The sequence below is a fragment of the Brachypodium distachyon genome, chromosome 5 (assembly GCF_000005505.3).
Source record: "Brachypodium distachyon strain Bd21 chromosome 5, Brachypodium_distachyon_v3.0, whole genome shotgun sequence".
NCBI classification, from domain to species: Eukaryota; Viridiplantae; Streptophyta; class Magnoliopsida; order Poales; family Poaceae; genus Brachypodium; species Brachypodium distachyon.
In genome coordinates, this window is record NC_016135.3 from 12,217,667 (window position 1) to 12,240,010 (window position 22,344).

The 22,344-nt window shown below is 45.2% G+C and overlaps 4 protein-coding genes across 8 annotated transcripts; 2 read left to right on the top strand and 2 right to left on the bottom strand.

Annotated features, from left to right (window-relative positions):
• Positions 1-4,620: 4,620 nt before the first annotated feature.
• On the bottom strand, positions 4,621-9,397 carry LOC100828249. 2 transcript variants are annotated; one of them, XM_010241553.3, is made up of 10 exons: positions 9,023-9,397; positions 8,854-8,923; positions 8,650-8,774; positions 8,265-8,373; positions 8,131-8,194; positions 7,948-8,003; positions 7,314-7,421; positions 6,450-6,602; positions 5,104-5,274; positions 4,621-4,960 (listed from the first exon to the last, which is right to left on the bottom strand). In XM_010241553.3, exons 1-10 carry the CDS (start codon positions 9,289-9,291, stop codon positions 4,727-4,729), a joined length of 1,359 nt encoding a protein of 452 aa, XP_010239855.1. In that variant the 5' UTR covers positions 9,292-9,397; the 3' UTR covers positions 4,621-4,726. The 2 variants fall into 2 exon arrangements, with proteins under 2 accessions (XP_010239855.1, XP_003579670.1); XM_003579622.4 differs by having other exon boundaries at positions 6,450-6,599; positions 9,023-9,396.
• Positions 9,398-9,497: 100 nt separating this feature from the next.
• On the top strand, positions 9,498-13,160 carry LOC100840698 (UPF0496 protein At3g19330). 3 transcript variants are annotated; one of them, XM_010241555.3, is made up of 2 exons: positions 9,498-10,928; positions 11,903-13,160. In XM_010241555.3, exons 1-2 carry the CDS (start codon positions 9,781-9,783, stop codon positions 11,913-11,915), a joined length of 1,161 nt encoding a protein of 386 aa, XP_010239857.1. In that variant the 5' UTR covers positions 9,498-9,780; the 3' UTR covers positions 11,916-13,160. The 3 variants fall into 3 exon arrangements, with proteins under 3 accessions (XP_010239857.1, XP_010239858.1, XP_024311401.1); XM_010241556.3 differs by having other exon boundaries at positions 11,906-13,160; XM_024455633.1 differs by having other exon boundaries at positions 9,502-12,110; positions 12,692-13,111.
• A 487-nt stretch (positions 13,161-13,647) lies between these two features.
• Positions 13,648-17,362, top strand: LOC100840998. Of its 2 annotated transcripts, none has more exons than XM_010241557.3 (7): positions 13,648-14,489; positions 14,623-14,719; positions 14,797-14,850; positions 14,928-15,019; positions 16,193-16,428; positions 16,590-16,763; positions 16,859-17,362. In XM_010241557.3, exons 1-7 carry the CDS (start codon positions 13,780-13,782, stop codon positions 16,954-16,956), a joined length of 1,461 nt encoding a protein of 486 aa, XP_010239859.1. In that variant the 5' UTR covers positions 13,648-13,779; the 3' UTR covers positions 16,957-17,362. The 2 variants fall into 2 exon arrangements, with proteins under 2 accessions (XP_010239859.1, XP_003581179.1); XM_003581131.4 differs by having other exon boundaries at positions 13,651-14,489; positions 14,575-14,719.
• Positions 17,363-17,950: 588 nt separating this feature from the next.
• On the bottom strand, positions 17,951-19,923 carry LOC100829251. Its single transcript, XM_003579625.4, has 2 exons — positions 19,002-19,923; positions 17,951-18,653 (listed from the first exon to the last, which is right to left on the bottom strand). The coding sequence occupies exons 1-2, from the start codon at positions 19,468-19,470 to the stop codon at positions 18,448-18,450; spliced, it is 675 nt and encodes a 224-aa protein (XP_003579673.1). The 5' UTR covers positions 19,471-19,923; the 3' UTR covers positions 17,951-18,447.
• Positions 19,924-22,344: the final 2,421 nt, after the last annotated feature.

The following is a 22,344-nucleotide window of genomic DNA, read 5'->3' on the forward strand; positions in this document are numbered from 1 at the left end:
ATCTCTCTCTGCTACAGGAGAAGATTAATGATGATGATGGTGATGGCTAATCACGTGCGCACGTTTGAGCACGAGTAGTGCTGGTTTGAAGCCGGCTCAAGAAAAATTATCTTAGATTGGAACTATTGGTTGCACTTACAGTTTTCTACGACAAATTATATCTGCTCCCATCATTTAATCATTTAGGTCTGAAATATAAGAATTCATGTTAGATTCCAGAAACCTATATCTAGCCGCCAATTCCTAAAATGCATCGTTTCTCTGGATCATCTGTCTTCTACATATTCATGTGACAGACAAAAAATAATTTACGTATCCGCAATTCAAATTCATCCAAATGAAATTTGATTTCGTTTCATTTCTACCAAATACGATGAGTGCTACCAAACAAGCGGTTAGTGTAATCAAGTCAAAGTTAAGTCTAAAATTTCATGAAGAACTACAAAAACAATCAAGAGCATTGACACGAGGCACATCTATCATCTAGAAACATTTATATTTTTACACATCAAGGCAAAACAGAAAAAGAAAAGAAGCAATGGTTAATTTGTAGTGTGGACATTTTCTTGTGTCCACAAAAACAAACATGAGATGAATAGACATATGAGTAAATAATTTGAGATTAGAGTCTTCCCCGATGAAACGATGGACGGAAGTCTTGGTGTCGTGGACTTGAGGTTGGGTTTTGGGGTGTCGAGCAACTATAGCGAAACGGTATGTAAGACCGCGAGGCCAATGCTTCGTTTATTCGCCATTGATAGTTAAAGACCGGGCTAGGCTAGTCACTTATTATGATTGAGTTTTTGCGGCACCCCCTCACTTGCTTTGATCCTGGCCTCTTGGGTTGTTCGATTATCGGGTTTTTTAGAAACACGGTACAAACGCAGACGTTCACAACATGCCCGTACACTCATCCCTATGAACGCACGCACGCACACCCTACCCATATGAGCACCTCCGAAAGACTGAGCAGGCAGATATTAAGAGACTGGCGAAGTCATCGCAGGCGCCTCGCTGTTGACGGGTACGTCACCTACCACTGAAAATGTGACACCCATATCAAGTCTAGGACTTGAACCTGGGTTGGCCGGTTCCATCACATGGAACGATACCACCTGAGCTAGGCTCAGTTCACGGGTTGTTTGGTTATCTTCCTGTGAGGGATTCAGAGGTCTCGTTTTGTTTGTTGCTCTTGCATCGTGAGCTCTCGTGAGCTTTGGTGTGCCTGCTCACGAGCACTTGTGGCGCTTCAACCTCGGTCATATGTTCATGCATTGTGCTACGTCAAGGTTGGCTAGGGATCCGTTGTGGTTGTTAGTAGCAAGGAAGGTTTTGTTTTTCTTTCCTTCTATAAACGTTTGTAAATGTTGGTAGTTCACATCATCTTGTATGATTAATATTATGTTCATTGAATATAGATTTTCTCCTAATAAGCCCTAATTTCAAATATGTTTTCATTTCGGTGTATCTAGCAGCTCCGTGAATTTGAATTTCCAGACACAATTAATCTTATCTTGGCTACGTTCTTTTTGACTTCTGGGTCTAGCTTCTCAAGGTCGGATAGATTTCCTAGAGAAGTCTCCCCAGCTTCCTAGAGAAGCCGGCCACCAAATCTGGATAGATTTCCTGTGGAAGCTAAAATATCTTGAAAACTTGACCGAGGTTCGGATTCTCTAAAAAGCCGGAGGAAGACAATTTTCTAGACAAGCCTCGAAAATAACCGGGCCAAGATCTTCTGTTTTGGTGGGCAAGGATTGGATCTGAAGTATTTTGCATTTCAATATTTTTTTTCCTAATGATATGGATTCCCTCTATACGCGGATGTAAATGCACTAGGATTTCCTCCATATTCTTAAGCATCTAGTACCACCGTATCAGAGGCATTTTCCCACAATTCTAACTAACTATAATTGCTTATTTTAATGTGCAACTCTTCGGGAGAAGGTGCAGGTGTATCTGTTTTTCTTACCTGCTAAGAAGTCATCATTGTTGCCGCTAGAGAAGAATGCAAATCTTAGAAACAAGATCTGACATGCTATCTAACACTTCGCCATTAACTTTTCTAGTTGTTTCAGTGATAATAGAGAGAGTACAAGATACAATATCACTCCCTCTGTTTCTTAATGTCTATACATTTTGTAGTTCTCCTGATTTCAACTTTATGAATTTTATCTGAGCTTGTAAAAAGTGTAACACCAAATAACTATAAGATAAAATACATTTTGTAGGTCTGACATGCTATCTAACACCAAGTATACGGGGTACCAATGATGGTACAATGCGTAAACTAAGACATATACGACGGCCTTGTAATGAAAGTCATCGTATATTTGGACAAACTTGACATGTCGATGTTTTTTGCATATGTTTGGTTGAACCTGCGGCTGCGACTTAATCTTATGTAAGGAAAGGCTTCGCAGGGGCCGTTAGCTGAAGTGCTTGGATCGTGGGTCTATCCAATCCACTTAGCGAGAGTTCCGCCGGAGCCATATCGGATTTGGACTGACGTGGTTCTTCCAAGTAGCGAGTCTATGATACCTTTCGAAAAATAACCCAATCTCTTTCCATTGAGTTCGGATCAACCGGGTCTTCCTAGAATCTTGAAACTAGAGCCGGTCCGAAGTTCTAGCCCTCTCTTCTTGAGTTTTTTCAAGTTGAGAGTGAATCATACAAAACTCCATAAGAGGTTTATATAGTCTAGAAGTCCGACAAAAAAAACCATGGCTGCCATTAGGGGAAAAAGAATGTTGGAGCAAGATGTTAAAGTTGGAATCTTGGTCCATTACGCGTACATCAAATGGGAGAGGGGATGATTCATCGTCCTCCATAGACCATATGCCTCTTTTTAGAGGACCATAGACTGTCTTATCCATCCATCAGTTGCCCTCTTCTTTTTTTACCCCAATTAGGTCCTTCCACCAATTTGATCATGACATGAAAACTTGTTGACTTGATCAAGCCTCTCGTGGGCATGTTGAGTCAATGTAGGAAAATGTCAGACTTAGCTTTTGACATGTGTGATTTATGGCCTGATGCATATAAGAGATTTATTTTACTACAACAAGGCCTAATATTGTATGAACTTATGTTTTTTTCTACAAAGTTGGCAAAATTTGACTTACAATAACCCTTGTTGTATAGACATTTCGGACATTTCGAAACAGAGGTAATATTTTTCATTGCAAATCTACTAACACTAAACAGTTCCTATTTGGTATAGTTAATAGCGACCTCAGCTGTATCGCCTCGCGAATGCAAATTAGCAAGATCCCACATATGTCATGATTCTAGGTCAACCTCTAAATTTTCAAGTCAAATTGTAGGAACATAATAATTCAAACTAGCAAGTCCCTAATGGCCTAGAGACGGATCCCTGCTTGCATCACTAATCGCCTTGATGCGACTTCTAAGTTCATCCCTTTTGTTGGAAAAAATAGCAATCTCAACAGAGCAGAGCTGCCATCTAACCCAATACAGATTTCTTTCGTGTAGGTGGGCACGTAATCTCGCAAGAACGATCTTTGTTGTACTCCTGTCTTATCTAACCTTAGAGAACATAATCTGTAATCATATTCATCTTCAAATCAAGAGCTCGAACACTCAAAGAAAACATCTACCTCCTCCGTCCCATATTAAGTGACTCAAATTTACCCAAATATGGATGTATCTATGCTTAAAAAACGTCTAGATACATGTAATAAAAAATCACTTAATATGTGACGGAGAGAGTACATAGGACTAAATATTACAAGCCTATACCCTTTGTCATTAGGAATTGAATAGGGAGGGAGCGGCGCTCCCCAGCCTTACTAAAGAACGTCGCTCCCCAGCCTTACTAAAGAACGAATGATCGCTCATTATAAATTCCTTTGTCATTATTAATGTATAGCCAAAATAACATCTGGGGAGTCAAGAGATCATTTTGCCTTTGTCACTATGGTAAGGTGACATGTTCAGAGACTCTTAGGCTAGGTTTTGCATTTAGATAGATAATGATAATCCAATTTATTTGACCACTTTCTGCCTTTTTTTTCTTTTGTTAACCAATAATTTTCTGATTTCTTATTTATTTTTCCACCGCAGATAATAAAAGAAATTCAATACAACAACACAGTTCAGCAACCCAAAAGACAGTGCCGAGCAGTCTTTCCAGATAGCATTGTGCACCACACGGCACCCTTTCCAATCATCAGTTAGCACTTAGCACCAGAAAACATAATGCGCTCTCAAAACAAAATAGATCACACCTCAGCCGGTATATCTCTGGCACAGAAGCATGCATTTTGCATATTGAAAAAGAATGCCGAGACAAGATAGTAAATAGTATATTCAGTTACATATTCGTGGACGGGACAAGATTGCAAAAATTAGAAAATTAGTGGCTCAGCCCGAGCATAATGCAACAATTTTATTTATAAATTTCTAAGTTTTTTAAAAATTATCTTCAAAGTTCATAAAATACTCTCAGTACATATCAAACATATTTGAGTCCTTTGGACACTCGATATTTTTCTCTCGAAGAAGCGCAAGAAGCTCGAGTACATGCAACAACGCAAAAGCAAAGAGCCTAAAAAAAGAACAAAGAAAGAAAAAGAAAACGATCAAACGACACTGTACAACTAAAATGCAGTGCTGAATGCAAGCTCAAATTTGCATTACTCATCATTCGTCAGTAAATCCTGTTGTTGTCCACTGGTATTTACATCCCCATAAGCATTGTGGGTGGTCATGAACGAAGTAGTTTTGGGCCAGAATTTGAAGCTATCCATGAAATAATTACATCCACAAGTGCATTGACGTCCTCGGGGATCTGTGTTCGCAGAATGCCAGAGTCAGTGCCAAAAGTGGTACCTAACTCCTTAGCAACAGCCTCCCATGGTGTGCCTGTTGTCAGATTTGCGAGGAGTTCACCTCCACGGTTCACTGCATCAGCCATTCCTGGTGGAACGTCAGGAAGTACCTGAAGAAAGAATACACAGTTACTTTGTTGAAACAAGAGTAACAAATCATAATAACGTGTAATCTTCAGAAATATAAGATTCTGATCTTCATTATTGTTCCGTCAAGATATCCAACCATGGAAACCTGAAGGAAAAAAAATACCTGTTGCAATGGCATGCCATGATCCCCAGGAAGCGATCGAATCGACATATCAAGCAGCGAGCTAATAGAAGATTCAGAGCTTAGTACTTGTGCAAGGATAGAGGTTTCATCGATTTGATCATCTTTGAACTTTATTAAAAGGTTTCGAGAAATTCCGTAGTAAGATTTTATCTGCCCAAAAGAAGTGATGAAATCAGCAAGCATAGAGTTACAATGTCACTTCACAGGTATGTAACACGTATCAACATACTACAGTTTCAGACTTGACAAAAAACAAGAACTCAAACTTCTGGATATTATGGACCATATACCAATACTAACATTGCAACTATTACTTTCGAGAATCATTGCTTTCTTTTCGTGGTTTCTGGGCACCAGATATGTGGCCTACATAGTTCCAAACAAATCATCTCATGTTTACGGTTAACATAATAATGGTTTGAAGTTTTGTCTGATAATTCATAATTGCCCATGGACAGATACTGACAAGGATGCCCTCCAGATCACTGGCGGAGCATCATGGAGATTAATCATAGGAAATGTGCACGAGAATCTACCTCTGCGGCCTAGCTCCTTCGATCAGCGATGTGCTGCCAAGCTCTCTTAATTAGCGAGCTGCACAACCGGCCGACTCAACCACATTTACCAATAGATCGAACATGTTGTGTTAGATCACGAGGTCGACTATAATTTAATTTATTTTGGTCTCACGCTATTTTCAGGAATCGCTTATCTCTACCATTTTAGTTAATTACACACAAAGAACAGCTATATATTTTACATACTGCCTCCGGCCGGAATTACTTGTCTCAGATTTAGTATTACAAAGTTGTACTAAATCAGTGACAAGTAATTCCGTCCGGAGGGAGTAATTGTCTTACAGTTTGGAAAACCTGCCCTAATATATATAGTATGGCTATGCATGTTAATGTTTAGATACTTCGTAATATATTTTTTTTTCTCATTCCCCTCTTTTATAAACCATGTCAATTACCATGTAATTCGATGAAACTGAACATCTAAGATTGTATGAATCCAACTAAAAGTTTGATGAGATATTGTGCAAATTCAAATATTTTCAAATAAAAAATTCTTGCCGTTGTCTATATGAAATTAGCCCCTCCTTAACTTTCCGTCACACTCCGCCACTGCTCCAGATCATAAGATGATGGAGGCATTATAAAACAACATCAGTACATTTTATCTCTATGTGATGTATCAACCTAGTTATATTAAGCGCAAAGTTAAGAAAGGGTATAGTCTTAGTACTTTTGAATGTTACAATACCTAATATACACATGTGATGCAAACAGTTCAAATGCTATAACAGAAGAGTGCGAACATACCAGCCGGCGTGTCTCTTCTGGTTTTGGAATGAACTCTTCTCGGCCTTTCGCTAAGTCCATATACAATGGAGGAAGTTGTTGAATTAAGGGAAGAAGTTGCTTAACAACAGGGGGGCCTAGATTTTCAAGTTGCTTAATAGCTGCTTCAGCCTGCTGTGCAAGAATATAATCACCTTACCTCGTTTAGAAAGAGGGAAATGATATGTTCCCAACTATTCTTAATATGACAAAGGCAAATATGCATGCTACATTTGGGAGAGTGGTTATAACAATATTAAAATGGGTAAAATAATCCATGTTCATGATTATTAATTTATTATTATATCCTTGATTTCTTGATAATTGGCAAAACTTCATTTGCAACCAATATGAAATTCTGGTGCTTCCTTTCGTAATCACTGGGATGTGCCTTCACGGTAGTGTAGCTTGAATGAAAAGACATATACAAAACAAGAACAAAAAATGAAGAAAAGCTGGTCTGATAAAACAAATATATGGTCATTAAAAGTTTCAGAAAAATAGGAGACCATCATACTTCAAAGTTCTGAGGCAGGAAAGAGGAACAACCTAAGAGTTCAATATTATAGTAGTTTTGGGTGTTAAGTAGAAGTTGTATTGCTCATCTGGAAGAAAACTGGAAATTCCTACAAATAAAGAAGTGACCAAACCACGATCACTTTAAAAGGTACGTAGCACCTGTGCTTATAAGATACTAATAGTAACAAAGACAGTTCATCTTAAACAATACAGTGATACCTAAATGACAATTGGCAGTGTAAACATGGAAATAGAATAGTACGGAAGTATGGAATGCCTACATTCAGGGAAAATATTTGACATGAAAAATACAGGAACACATTATACCCCAAAGCGAATTGTTGGAGATGATGTCAGCTGGGATAGTATTGGACCAAAACTCTGTGCCATTGGAACAATTACAGGTGAAAACAATGGAACCGCCTGGCTTGCCTCCTGCAAAGGAATGATCACAAAATTACAAAAAAAAATTGAACTTTTTAGTAGCAGTTTTTAAGGAATGACAGTTTATGCAGAACAAAAATGCTTAGGACCACATTCGATGATTTTAAGTAGGAAAGGGATGTCATACAACGTATTAAGGTAAGACGTTCATAGCACACAAATTTGCATGGCACGTTAAAGGGGCCACATTACATGCTAAACATCGACATGGACTGTTTTATGAGGACATGTACAGAAGTTCTCACTTCAGTTTGGCATTTGTACTATGATCTCTTAATGGAAGAATACCCATTGTAAAATATGCAGGAAACTCTTAAGTAAAATGACAAAATCTGGAGTATCTGCTTAATTTCAGGTACACTAGTACTACTATGCTCCCACACTCCAAACATATGGAGATTTTATTGGGAATCAAGAGTAAACTAAAACAGTTTCATATTTATTTTATCCATTAAGCAAATGATAATAACCACTTACAAAAGGAAAAAGAAAAGACCACCAACCCACACAAACACACCTTGTTATTAAAGGCCATCAGTATGTTTCCATTTCGCTGCACAGCATATCTTGATCCTGGTACAGAAAGGAGCATAAGCCACATAGCATTCAACTAGTTGAACAACAATAAATAATAAGAGTGAGATTAAATAAAGAATAAAAGAGCAGATTAACTGAAGTTAAATCCGTCCGAAACTCTTACCAATAAGAAGATGGATGACAGATCCCAAAGAGTGTCCAACACCAAATGTAGGAAGGTCATTTACCTGGAAAAAAGATCACATGCTTAGTACAATGGGCAAAATCCGAGGTTGATAGTTGGAGTGTACCACTTACAGGTTCAACCAAGTTTCTCAAGCACCTGTCAAACTTAAATTGAACTTCATCTGCGATGAAGAAATGATCGAAGCCGCTAGCATATGGTGTAGCAATCACCAAAGCTCCCCTGAATATGAAACTGGGAAATTAGCATTTGTGGGAGTAGGAAATCAAGAGAAAGTAGCTGCAAATCATAACTGCTGCAGTAGGATATATATCAAAGAGCTAAGAAGCAGTTCAGAATTACATAATGATATCAGGTAACTAAAATTCATTGTCATGTAAGATTGTCGTATCACTGAATTCTTCAAACATGAACAAGCATCTCTTGCTTGGAAGCACATGATAGCTGAGTGTCTAGAAATGGAATGTCCTACCCTCAAGACATAGCTTATCAACGTACTTGTCCGCGAGACGCTCGAGGAAGAAGCGGTAAGTGACCTGCGGTGCGGCTCCAACAAAAATCCCGCCAATGAAATGGACAACAAACGAGGGCTCCGAAGACTTGGGCCTCAACACCCACGCCCCCTACAATGACGAGCAATATAATCAATCCAACTAAGAACAGGAGGCAATCGCAATGGAGGCAAGAGATACCGAAACGCACCTCAATTTCGGTCCAATCGCCGGTGGAACCCCAGCCCTCGCTGGACTGCTTCGCCGCCTCCGTGATCACCCTAAGCGCGACGGCCGCCGCAGCAGCAAGAGGTCAGACAGTCTAAGAGAGCGCGTGGTGAACAGATATACGAGGGACCAGGGAATTATCCACCACCAACCTCTCGATCTGGGAGTAGAGCTGTATCGATCCCTCGGAAGGTGCCGTGGGAGCCGGAGCCGGAGTCGGAGGCGCCGCGCCGCGGGGCCCCTCACTGTCCTCGGACGAGCTGCAGGAGATAGCGCTCCTTCTGTTCCTCGTCCTCCTGCTCCCATTTGTCGCCGCGAAGCAACTTCCGGATCCCCTGTAAGGGAGCGCTGAGGAGGAGGCGCCGCCGCAGCCGCGTAGCTGCACGGCGGAAGGAGGCCGCGGGGACGCCACCCTTATCATCTCTCGCGCGCCTTCTTCTTCTCCGATTATCCCTCACTGCACACACCCCAGACTGACACGCGCAGCTTCTGTACGGAACTGCTGTTACGTCTTCGCTTGAACTACCACAGCCGCGCCCGAGGTCGAGTGCGCGGCTATCCCGCAGCGCACGCCTGCACCGTCCGTAGCAACAGGCGTAGCCCAAGAGCCGCACGATGGCGCAGCAGTACGGCGCGCCGGCCGTTCGATCTGTCGAGTGAAAGGCAGACTCGACTCGTCGCCGGGGTCAAAAAAGCCCGAGACGCTTCGTGTCGTGCCGTTGGCCGTTGGCGTACGCCGCACACCACACCGCCCCGCGCGGCTACTCCTCCACTCCCTACGCGCTCTTAGACTGGGCAGGAACGAGGCAAAGCGCGGAGGAGTAGCCGGGCGGGGCTATAACTTGTTGCGCCCACGCCTTGCTTTGCCTCGTTCCGGCTCGTTGCTTGCGGCCGAGGGCAGAGCTGGTCGATGCGGCCGAGGGAACGCCGCTGCGACGCGGACGGAGAGGAAGACGACGAGGCTGGACGCTCGTGCTCGACCACGGACCCCAACACCAGCACGAGCTCCAGTACGGGTGCTAGTAGCGGCGCGAGGAGGAACGGTGGGGGAGCGGCGGCGGGGAGCAGCCCCGTATCGGGGGCGACCATCAACCTTAGCCAGGAGTACACGCTCGCCATCCAGACCAGCTCCTACAACGAGATCTGGGCCAAGATCCACGTCACCGTCGACGGGCAACGGGTTGACGGCGGCGCCGGCGACGAGGATGAGGAGGACAGGTGCACCCTGGCCGGCGTGCTCCTACCGGAGGACCCAGTGGTGGAACGTGCGCTGGGGGACGCGCCCGACACCGAGCTGACCCGCCTCGCCTCGGACTACCTCCGCACCACGCACCACGCGTCGCTGCTCTGCTTGTCCCTCCGCCGGGCACTGCATCGCGCGCGGGCGCTGTACGGTCCCATCACGGACATCCTCGCGCTGATACCGCACGCGCCGGCTCTCACCGCGACACAGTGCGACTGCGCGTTTGACGCCTTCCACCTGTTCGATCAAATGCCCAACCCGTTCCTGCCCCACGCAGCCGGCTTCCAGGGCATGCATCGAAGCTTTGCTGGCCTCAAAACCCATCTTGACCTCCGCCTCCTGAAGGCCCGGCGAAGGCGCAGGTTGCTGCGGTGTGCAGCGCGTGGGTCTGGCATCTGCCTCATCGCCTGCGCAACAGGTGCTGCAATTGCTGGCCTCCTGATCGCGACCCACGCTGTTACTGCATTGTTGGCTGCCGTCCCTGCCTGTGCAGCTTCGCGTGGCTCCTGCTGTCCAGCACCTGCTTGGATGAAACGCTTGCAGCAACACATGGACCGGCTTGATGCCGCAGCCAGGGGCGCCTACGTCTTGAACAATGATGTGGACACCATTGAACGGCTGGTGGGCAGGCTCCACGCCACCATCGAGAGCGACAAGATCTTGGTCCGGATGGGGCTCGAGCGTGGGAGGGGGCAGCACCACACCATCGAAGAAGTTGTTCGGCAGCTCCGGAAGAACCATCCTAGCCTCCTACGCCAACTCACCGACCTCGAGGAGCACATCTGCCTGTACTTCGCAGCTGCGAACCGTGCAAGGTTGTTCCTTGTAGACCACCTCATTGCCCAGTCTGGTACCAACACCGAGTTGCCTGTGTCATGATCTACTAGTCAACAACAGTTTCCACTTTCAACAATGCTTTCATGTAGGTTGCCCCCTCATGACCGCCAAGTGAATTATGCTGCAGCATGTCTGCACAAGTTCTTTTGTCTCAAGCAATGTATGATGCGTTCATTGTCGCTTGCTTTTGCTTGTCACGATGTGTACGTGTGTGTCTTTTTCATCATTGCTTAGTTGAACACTATTTTCAATTTCATACATGTGGCCATATTATTTAATTTTACTATCATTACTATAGTTGAATAATAAAGCTATGGCTCCGAATTGACTTTTCAGTTCAGTCAAGGACATTTCCTGCTGTTAGAGAGTCATGGTACTAAAAGCTAATTACTTCTGAAGAACTTTGGGAAGCTTTAATCTGGCCCATATTTGACACCTCCTGCCGTAAGAGATTAGAGAATCACTATGCTACATGTTAATTGTTTCTGAAGAACTTCTGAAAGTTTTAAATTGGCCCATACGTGACATTCCTGCTGTTAGAGAATCATGGTGCTACAAGTTAATTACTTCTGCAGAATTTTTATTTTAGCCCATACTTTAACATCTTTCTCAGATCAAATTGAATTGAATTGATTTGCCAATTTGAACGGTTGCTTGTATACCACAATGACAGGTACACGACAAGCAATATGTTGCACATGACTATTGAGTATTGACAGCTACCACAAAATATTTAATCATTTAACTGATCTTCAAACTTGAAAGTGCATACTGCTTTTAACATTGATATTGGCGGCAGGTTTAGAATGGAAAACTTCAGATTGCTTAGTATTCTATGAAAAATTGTATAAGATTTTTTTTGCAAAATTGTTCCAGTTGATAAAGGTTTCTCTTGGTCATTAAGTTGCGTTTTGCACATTTTACCCTTTTGTATTTGTATGTTTCCTTGTAGCAGGCACGTCTGATTCTAGAAACAACTGGAAAGAATTCACACTGATAGTGTTCATAATCATACCGTGATCGATCTGATCATAAAGCATGGCCCTGGAAAGTGGAAACAATAACACAGCTTGAAGGTGTGACCTTCATAACTGAAGTTAAGAGCTGATGTTCCAAGCGCTATCTTTGTGTTTATCTGCTACACATGGAATGATTTAAAGGTCAGATCTTTTTTACTTGCTGCTTAGGTAGAGCACCGGACTTCTCCTACCGTTTCCAAACTAAGCAGAAAGGTTGTATATATTGTTTTGTCTTTTGTGTTCCGAACATTGCCAGTACAGTGATTCATTTCCAAGTACAAATAGGTTTATCTTTAGGCTCAGTGGAGACTAATTGGCATTGTAGCACAATGTCATCTTTGGATCCATTTTAGTTCCTTTTCCAAAGGTAAAGGTTTAATCCTTTAATTTGTACCTGGTTGATTTATAGATGAATAATTGTTAATAGAAATTTCAAAATATTTGAAAACATTTCTGTTCATATCATTCCAAATATTACAAGCTTTGTGGTAATTATGCTGCAATCCTGTTGTTCTCAGGTTCAAATGATTTTAGTTTTAAGTTATCATGTAATTCTGCCTTTAGTCGTTTGACAGTTTGTTAATGCTCATTTGAATATCTAAATTCATAGTACTGCATTTCATGCTTGCGGGACCAAGGAAGTATAGATGCTACCACCTCCATCCATACTGACTTTTGTTCACCCAAATTGGTTACTGTTCTCCTGCTCTTCATCCATGCAGGGTGCAAGGGAAGCTCCGAATTCTGTTTTAAACTTTTGTGGCTTGTTTGCTGCAGCATTCTTGGCTGATATTGAGGTGTAAATTGTGACAAAAAGGATCCTAGTTTACCCATAAGAGATCACCGTATGGATCATGGCATTGACCTCAAAACATCGATGGCTCGTGAAATTACTAAAGGTTTGGTCAACGTCAAGATATATGGTGTTAGCCTGACCTCGAGCAAAGGGGACAGATTTGATTAAAATTCTACACTGGGATTATTTTTAACTCTACTTTTAGAAAACATATTTTTTGTCGATTTACACGATATTGTGGTGAACACTCCTCTATGTCCAGCAACACCTTTGCAGAGATGTTATGTAACAGTTGACTCTAGATCCAGAGAGATAAACTGAATTTAAGGAGATTCGGACTCCTCCAGGACTGGTGAATGGTAACGAGTGTACAATGCACTGGTCTTTATTCTTTCTTACAAGGGACACTCACCCTCGGCTAAGTTTCTTAGATGTATCTTTACGGTTTATATTAGGTTAAGTGAAAGCTACACTAAACTTCTGGAAATTAAGATATAAACGACGAAGTATCAAAGCCGAATCGCCAAAGAAAGCAAATAGATGAACAAAAAGAACGGAAACTGAAAATTGGCTGTGCAGTCTTTCAGATCCCAGGTCAAACAAGCGGGGTCTCTGATGATCTGATCTCAGTAAAATATTTTTCCAATCGCCCGCTTGCATGCAGCAGTAAGATACTGTAAAAGGGTGGGTCTCAGACTCTCAGTGCTTCAGTCCGCTTGCCCACTCAAACTCGTCTCATTGGACCGACGTTGTGGGCCCGCTTCATTTCTTTCCGGGCAACCTTCTCTTCCCGTGCGGGTCCCGCCTCACGGCAACGTGTAACGCGCCGAGGTGACGGAGCCGTGAGAGAGCCGTAACGCCCCGTGGCTCGCCTCCGTTCCCCGTCACCATAACCTACCTCACAGCGGTTCTGCCGCGGCACCCAGCGCGCCGGGGGTAACGTCGTCACCCTAACGCCGCCGCCGTGGCCGGAAGCGGAGCCCGCGCGGGTTGCCCTAACGCCGCCGTCCATCCATGGCCTCCTGCGACGACGACTTCGGCCTCCTCGGTGACGACGCCCACCCCGCTCCCCAGCCTTCCGCCCAGCCGCCCCCGCCGCAGCAGGCCCAGACCTTCTGCTTCGTCGACGCCCCGGCCACGGGCTCCGGCTCCGGCCCCTTCGTGCCGGCCCAGGAGGAGGGCAACCACAGCTCCGAGCGCGGGAAGGCGTCGCACCACTCCAAGAGGCGGAGGGAGCGCGCGGAGGAGTTCAGCGATGGGGGCGAGTACTGTTCCTACATCAGCAGCAGCGCCGGGGGGAGGAAGGGCCGTGGCGGCGGCGGCGGCGGTTCCTCCGACTACCGGAAGGACCGGGAGGAGTGGACGGACGGCGCCATCAGCAGCCTCCTCGACGCATACACGGAGCGGTTCGAGCAGCTCAACCGCGGGAACCTGCGGGGGCGGGATTGGGAGGACGTCGCCGCTGCCGTGACCGACGGGCAGGGCAAAGGCGGCGCTGGCAAGAGCGTTGAGCAGTGTAAGAATAAGATCGACAACCTCAAGAAGCGCTACAAAGTAGAGTGCACACGCAACGGCGGCGCCGGTGCCGCCTCTGTCAGCCACTGGCCCTGGTACAGGCAGATGGAGCAAATCATCGGCAACTCCTCGTCGCCCGGCACCTCCAAGCCACTGGCGCCCACCAACGACGAGAAGCCGCGGCAACTGCTGCAGAACGCCAACAAAAGGTGTCTCATTTTTGCATCTTTGCTGTGATTAGTTTAGGGATCTTGGTCGAGAATCCAGAGACGAACTGATGTTTTCCATTTTCAGGTACCCTTCTTCCGGTACTGGCCCTCCTACCATGGTTCCCTGTTCCAGATTGACCCCTCTCTCAAATCCGAAATGGAAGAGGGTGCTCCTAAAGATTGGGGGCACTGCATTGGCTGGAGAAGCTCCTCACAATGTTGACCCAAAGGTAGTTTTTGTTACATATGGAATCATCTTTTCAATGCTGTCCTGAATTTTCCACACACAGCTTTGTGATCTTGCCAGGTAATCATGCTGATTGCCAGAGAAGTTCAAGTGGCGTGCCGCCATGGTGTTGAGGTAAATCCATTGTACAGATCTATTTTGCAAATATGAAGCGATGCTTTTCAAGCTAATATTGCATTTTGTTCAATAAGGTGGCTATTGTCATGGGAGCTCGGAATATATTCTGTGGCGACAATTGGGTTGCTGCCACAGGCACTGATAGAGCTTCCACACACCCTGTTGGGTAATTGTCTCATAATTCAATGTCATTGTTACCATTTTATTTAATATTTCACCATTGTTGTTTTCCTGCTCACACTATGCAATTGGGGTTTCATGTTAGAATGTAAAATGAATTTTGAGGAACCTATAGAAATGGGAAAAACATTATTGTTACATGTGGTATTGAGTTTATTGTGAATCTTCCCAGCATTTAAGCATTAATACCACGTGCAATGTTATGTGCTTATATTACTTAATCCATTCATGGTTTTGAAAACATAGCTTGACCACTAATGTTTTTGTTAATACATTTATAAAACCTGGCAAAACTATAGTATGTCGTGGAATTGTTTTCCGAAAGAAATGTACTCCTATCATTTTCATAGGATATGTATATTTACAAGTATATTGTTTCTCAGAACTAAAATTGTTTGACTGCTTGCGTACTAGGATAGGACACGTTTTTAACTCGAGGGGTAGTATATATAGGGTTTTATCTTTCATTTTGTTCCAGTTCATGGTCAAAGACTGGTCTGATCTGTGTGTCAGCAAAACTACTTTGGAACTGTTCTTCACATGCTTCTTTTTGTGTATCATGAATTTGCGCCCAGGCATCTCTATTAGCAAGTGCAAGTATAAATCTGTAGGTTCCACTGAAGCACATGTGATTAGAGGCGTAATCAGAATTTAATGTCAATGTAGTGACTCACCAATCTTGCAGACCTTTTGTATAATCCAGTTATTATACAACTAGATAGTCCTTTGTGCTTTTTTTGTTGCTGCTCTAGAACGACCTGACAGAGTCAATCTCTTAGTTAGAGTTTTATCCCCTTGTTTTTTTAGTTAATAATTTCATGCGGCATTGGTCCCAAATAAACTCTACAAGAGTTGCATGATGTTTTGTCCTTTTGATCTTTACCGCACATAACCATTAGGTGTAGGCTGTAGGTAGTGCTCAACAAACTATTGTTTGATCTTCATTTCACCTCCATCCTATTGGTTCAGTTCATCAGAATTGGTAGCTTTTATATGTATCTCTTTGGTTCAATCGTCAATTAAGTATTTATTTCCTGCTAATAACAACCAGCAAGCTTGCATTACTTTTCTCGTGGATCTGACTTTCCTTCTGTGCTACTCAAGAATGTGTCATGGCTTGCTACGTGTGTATCTATTTATACGGTTTAAATATTGTCAGAATGATGGCAGCAGTGATGAATGCAGTATTGCTTCAAGCATCACTAGAAAAAATAGGTGTGGAGACACGAGTCCAGACTGCACTGATGATGCAAGAGGTAGCAGAACCATACATAAGAAGGCGAGCCATGCGCCATCTTCAAAAAGGAAGGGTAGTTATCTTTGGTGGAATTGGTGCTTGCATAGGAAATCCACTTTTCACAACAGATACCGCTGCTGCACTGAGAGCTTCTGAAAGTATGTTGATGAGACCCTCTTCCACACCCCTTCCTGTTCCTTCTAAAGGCTTGCTCACACTTCCATCTTTGCTTCCTTATATGTGTATTTTCTTTCCCCGGTTTCTATGAGAACATCAGCTGTTATGGAGACGAAATCTGACTAGCTGTGCTGTCAACCAGTCAATGCAGATGTTGTCCTGAAAGGTATTGCTGGAGATGATGAATATGGTTGTCCTCCTAGAAGCAACAGTAATGCACTATTTGAGCACATCTCATTTAGGGAGTTAGCGGCAAGAGGAACAAGCAGCATGGATATGACAGCAATTACATGTTGTGAGGAGAACAATATTCCTGGTTAGTTTCTCCATGAATTTGTCATTACAAAGTTGTGTCGACACCTTGTCCGGCAGTGTACGTAAATATATTTTTTGCATGTTTGTTTCTTTCAGTTGTCATCTTTAACATGTTAGAGCCTGGTAACATCTCAAGAGCGATTTGTGGAGATCAAGTAGGTACTTTAGTTGACCAATCAGGAAGGATTACTTAAATTACAAGGCATGGTGGATTAGCTGTGGTGTAGCACTGGGACATTCTTATAGTCCCGGTGGCATCATGCATGTTCTTTGCCTGCATGGAAAGAAGGGCCACGCCTTGATTTGCATGAGATACTTGTTGTGTAGTATCTGTTGTAGTGGCAACTCTCTGCAATGAGAAATTGTTTATCTGTTGTGTCTGTCTGTAATGTGATTGTTAGATTAGTTGAAGTGTATGTACCCAGTTCAGAATGTAGCGTTGTAACTCTGTCGTTTGAGATGTAGTGTTGTATTTGGAGAAAAAAATAGTTTAGCGACCTTTACTGCTCTATTAAGTGAGTGTCCAGCAAGTATATTCTTGTGCTGTTGTCTTCAGTGAACCAAGATGGGTATTTATGAGGTAGTAGCATATTTATTTTATCTGGGAAAGGCAGCAGCTATTGTATCTGCAAAATCCGGTTATGGGAAAATGTCACTTTTCCACGCCAGTTAGCCCATGATGCAATATCATTGGTTTCAATCAGGAGCGTCTTACGGAATATATGTTCCTTTTTATTTTTGTTGAAAAAACACTTTTTTACACTTGTTGAAAAGACTCTTTATTAAGTAAAGATGGTTACAACCTTTGCTGAATATAAGTTGTTACCGTTGTGGTGGCGGTATGTTTTTTCATTACATATTAGAAGACTGAATCTTGGTTCCTAATCTTGTGTGGCTCCTAAGCTGACCTGTTGATACTGAACCCTCGAAGAAGACACCTTTTTCTCAGAGATGAATTCTCTGAACAGGATCCGTAATATGGCATATTTTAATTTTGTGAGAGATGATTTGGCCGAGCCTTTGGACTGCTCTTGTGTTCATCCCTAACCTGGCTTGTGCGTCGACATTCAAAATAATGTGCTCACAGCTAACCTGTGCAGCATAATGTGCTTTGTGGTATCTGCAACTGATGATGGTACATCTCGTGTCCATGAAAAAGATGGACAAAAACCAGGACTACTACTGAGATTTCCTTCCCACTTGAGCAGTTTGCATATGTAATCCATACAAGGTCAGTCAATTACTCAATTCCGTCTGCTTTGCATCCACAGGTACAAAAATCAATAATTGAGATAAGCTTTCTGTATGTATTCTGCAGCAAACCTTTCTTCGACAGCGTAAACTGTCCTGATCAAGCAACAACTTGTTTGACATCTCTGGAATCTGGATCTTTCGTGGTCAACAGGTCGAGGGGATCAGGCCGTCTGCATCTAACAACGAGATATTACTAAACGTTACAGTCTTATCCTCTAAATCGCTACCTGCTTTTCTGCCACTTGCCCCGCAAATACCAAATCAAACGGAGAATGGGCTTCGCTGTTTGCATGTCAAATACAGAGTCCGGGAGAAACTCTTTGTATTCGGTTGCACCGTCTTGATGCGACGGCCAGAAGATAGGGTCTTTCATTGTCTAGCAATGGAGAAATGGACGAGGGTTGGCAGTGATAATGAATGATCGGGAGTCGCTACATCGTCGGCCAGAACGGCATGTAGCGCAGCCAGGCCGGTGGTTCGCCTGCTGCAGCCGGAGCCTCCCTGTCGTCCCTGACCGTGCTTGCTCCGGCGGAGGAGCAGGAAGAAGAGCCCGCATGGGCGGCAGCTGAATAAGACCGGGGACACAGGAAGAAGCTCCGGGACCCCAGATCCATCACCTTCTCCCTCGGGTCCAAACCTGAGTAATCCACAAGTTTTACATGATCAGTGAAGGCTAAGAACATAGAGGCGAAATCGCACCAAAGGCAAACTTTTACTTGCTGAATTCTACCATTGTTCAATCATTCTTGGTCTAAGAAAATTTTGTTGCCTCATGAAAAAAATAGCCAAGTGATTGTTTGACCGACTTGCCGTTGGGGTCAACGTGTCAGTGAAACAGAAACTAAGCCATGGGCACGTGGGCCCAGACATTAGTTGCTCAATATGTTGAGGAGTTTTTCTTATGAAATGTTGGTTTGACTTGCTCCAATTTGAAAAAACCTGCGTAAAAAAGGTGCTGTGGTCTCCAGATGCAAGAAACACATACTCTCCAAGCAGAACTGGGAGTAGTGCAGGCCGAAGGCCGACGGGTCGGCTGACGGCAGCAGCGGCCGCCTGCCTTCCTTGACGTAGAGCCCCACAGCGGCCGCCACGAGGTCCGCCACGCTCCACCCTGCCGACGCCATGACGTGCAGCGGCCACAGGCTCCGCTGCACGGCCACGCTCACCAGCACCTTGCTCGGCGTCCTCCTGACGGACGCGAGCTCCGCCTTCGGCGTCTCGGCACCGTCCGCGGAGCCGGAGCCGGAGCGGAAGCTCCTGCCCCTGACGCCGGCTAGCAGGTCCGGCTGCGTCTTGGGCCTCTGCTTCTGCAGCGTCTGGTGCCGCTGCTGCTCCGCCCCGCGCCCGTGGAACGACGCCGATCGCCCCCGCAGCTGCTGCCCAACGCCCTCCTGCCTCTGCCGCCCCCCGGAGCCTGAGCTCTTCTCGCCCTGCGGAGGCGCCAGAGGAGACATCGCGACAGCTGCTGTGATCAAGTTCAACAGAACACAGCTCTAAACCTCCGGGCGACCGATCACACACGGACGGAGAGCAGAGCAAGATGATGGAGGATCGCTCACGGTTGCCGGCGGCAAGAGACGCGGGCGCCGGACGGCGTGGTTGGCCATGCAGCGCAGAGCATGCCGCGTGCAGCTGTGGCCATATAAGAACCCGCTGGGAGAGACGAAGGCGAAACGAAACAGAGCAGTAGCAGAGCACAATTAAAGCTTGAACCGAACTTTCAGAGGAAGAAATGCTCGAGCCAACTGGACGGGGCAGTGACTTGTACTACCAGAGAAAAGCTGAGAACGGCACGGAAGGTATATAGAACACGGAATAATTCTAACCATTGGGTGATCGGCCTGTCAATAATTGGAGTAGCGAGCACCTCTGCTCCACTAGAACTGAAAAATTGCTTATCTTCCACGGTCACCGGCCACTAGCGGTGGTACTCTATTCACTCGTGCACACCGAACACCTGGTAGAAGCGAATAAGGAAACATTTTTTTTCCGTTTTGCGAAATGATCCAACAAAATCCCCCGTACGAACGCCCGCGAAAGCAACAAGGACGGAGACCGGCCGGACTGGCCAACTCGCGATTCCCCCACTCTATCTGTCGGCTCACGCGATCTCTTCCGTATAAGTTAGCACAGATTCCTCTGACACGGTACGCCTAATTAAATCGCCCCCCCTGACGGCTGACGTGTACTGCTACTGATATTCTTTCTTCTTCCAGTACATATACAAAGAGGAATAATTGGCGGCGTGGTGGAGTTCTTTGGGACGGAATGGAGTCTTGTGGATGGAGCAGAGAAAAGGGATTATTAGGAACCGGTCGCGGCCGGGCGGCGCCGGAACCGGAAAGCGAAGGGGAGCGGGCTACTGGGGGCGGGCGAGCTCAGATGGCCTGCCTGATGAGTGTGACGACGACACGACAGCCGCGCGCGCCAATAATGCGCCGACGGCATCTCGTCTCGGCGCTGCCTAATGAATTCGTTGCATCCGTCCTACGGCCCACCTGGGCACCATGGGATCAAGAATCGACGTTTCTCGAAAATACACCGATCTATGAGTCGTGACGCGGGGAGCATGGTCTCACGAACTCAAGACGTTGGGGGCGTCGGGACTCGGGACGACTGCCGGCCCTTTACATCAGCCAAGCCCGTTGCAGTTGGCCTTGGTCCGGCTGCTCAGTAGTGTGCTCACCCTGAATGATCTGATCGTCTAAAAACAAAGAAGGAAGCATTGGTCATCAGTGCATAGACTATTACTTGTGACATGGTACCTGCACGAGCAGGACGAGGCGTGTCGCGTCATCCACAACCTCTCGCCTCTCGCACTCGCCGTCTGGCCCATCTTTTCCTTGGCTGCTTCCCTCGCTGTTCCCATACATCCATCACCAACAGTCCAACACCACATGACATGATGTTCCGGTTTTCGGCCGTCGTTGGCAAGTAAAGGCTCATCATTTCTGTCTCGGTTTCCCTTTGGGTTCGCTGCGCGCGTAGCCTCATCTGGTGAAGGTCTTGCCCTGCGTTGCTCCGTGCTTTTGCAACTTTCCGCATTGTCTATCCGGTTCTCTCGAATATTTGCTTCACCCATGTTGCCCAGTATACATCCTTCGTTCCGGTACATGTCACGAAGATTTAACTAATCTAATATGAGTTTCGTATCACAAAAATTATATGATTAGAAGTGTGGGGGCCCCTTAAACCGGAACGGAGGTAGTATCTCGTTGCGATGTATACACGGTCCCTGGTCCTCCGTTCCGTTTATAAGGCATGCATGTCTTCCTAAATCACCAATTTAACAAATGAGTTACAAGTTTTGACAAGAAAATATATCACTAAAAAAGTTCTTTCCATCAGGATATAATGATATTTTTTTTGTGAAATATAATACATACTAGTGGAAATGCCGCCACAGCCCAACCCACACGTCACGACCACTTTAAAAGATGATCCTGTGTACTAATAAATCATCATTCAAATTCTGTACCAATTTTTCACATTCTAACAAAAAAAGATCCAATACAAAACTTCAAAACATAGAGCAAATTTGTATACATCCAAAAGTCTGGAACCCATAGAAAAAAGATGCTAATTTCTAAGCATGCAGTCGAACTATCAGTAGCTGCTAATTTCCAATCACAGCATGCACATGGTAATCATTCGGTGCATGGTAGAACACTACTCTATCTATTATCCATAGCAGCTACCATCAATCAGGTTGGGAGTACATCCCAATTAGCTATCGAATTATCCGTCGATTAGTGCAAGTCACACAACAAACGAAAACAACAAGGACTCGCCGGATGGTTGAGCTATGACCGGCCACCTACTGGATCTCATGCGTGGATGGCGGACGACGGCCACTTTATGAATCACGCGTTGGGACTGCGGACAGCGGTCGTCGGGTAGATCTCGTGTGGGGTCGGTATGCTTGGAGTGGCCAGGGCGCGAACTGCAGCGAGAAAAGCAGTGATGTCCAGGGGAAGGAAGAAGCAGGAGGTCGGGGGAGCGGGGGAGAGAAGGGAGGCGGGCGGGGTGGGGTGGGGGGTAGCCAGAGAGGAAGGGGGCTGCGGCGGTGGGGACGATGGAGCAGGTTGGGTGGGGCGTCGGGAGGGGATCGAGCAGGTTGGGTGCTGGGGGCGTCCGGGTCGAGAGAAATAACGAGCGGTGGAATATTGGCCGTAATTTTGATGACATGACGTACGGGGGCGGTCGTACCATCACCACCAACTCCAATTGAATACATTGGTATTCATTCGGTGCATGGTAGAACACTACTCTACCTATTATCCATAGCAGCTACCATCAATCAGCTTGGGAGTACATCCCAATTAGCT

Coding starts and splice junctions, on each gene's coding strand:
- LOC100840998 (XM_003581131.4), top strand. CDS start 13,780: ATGGCCTCCTGCGACGACGACTTCGGCCTCCTCGGTGACGACGCCCAC. Junction 14,490..14,574: donor CTGCAGAACGCCAACAAAAG/GTGTCTCATTTT, acceptor TTCCATTTTCAG/GTACCCTTCTTCCGGTACTG. Junction 14,720..14,796: donor CTCACAATGTTGACCCAAAG/GTAGTTTTTGTT, acceptor TGATCTTGCCAG/GTAATCATGCTGATTGCCAG.
- LOC100829251 (XM_003579625.4), bottom strand. CDS start 19,470: ATGTCTCCTCTGGCGCCTCCGCAGGGCGAGAAGAGCTCAGGCTCCGGG. Junction 18,654..19,001: donor CTCCCAGTTCTGCTTGGAGA/GTATGTGTTTCT, acceptor TGGATTACTCAG/GTTTGGACCCGAGGGAGAAG.
- LOC100828249 (XM_010241553.3), bottom strand. CDS start 9,291: ATGATAAGGGTGGCGTCCCCGCGGCCTCCTTCCGCCGTGCAGCTACGC. Junction 8,775..8,853: donor GCGATTGGACCGAAATTGAG/GTGCGTTTCGGT, acceptor TCGTCATTGTAG/GGGGCGTGGGTGTTGAGGCC. Junction 8,374..8,649: donor CTCGAGCGTCTCGCGGACAA/GTACGTTGATAA, acceptor TTTCATATTCAG/GGGAGCTTTGGTGATTGCTA.
- LOC100840698 (XM_024455633.1), top strand. CDS start 9,781: ATGCGGCCGAGGGAACGCCGCTGCGACGCGGACGGAGAGGAAGACGAC.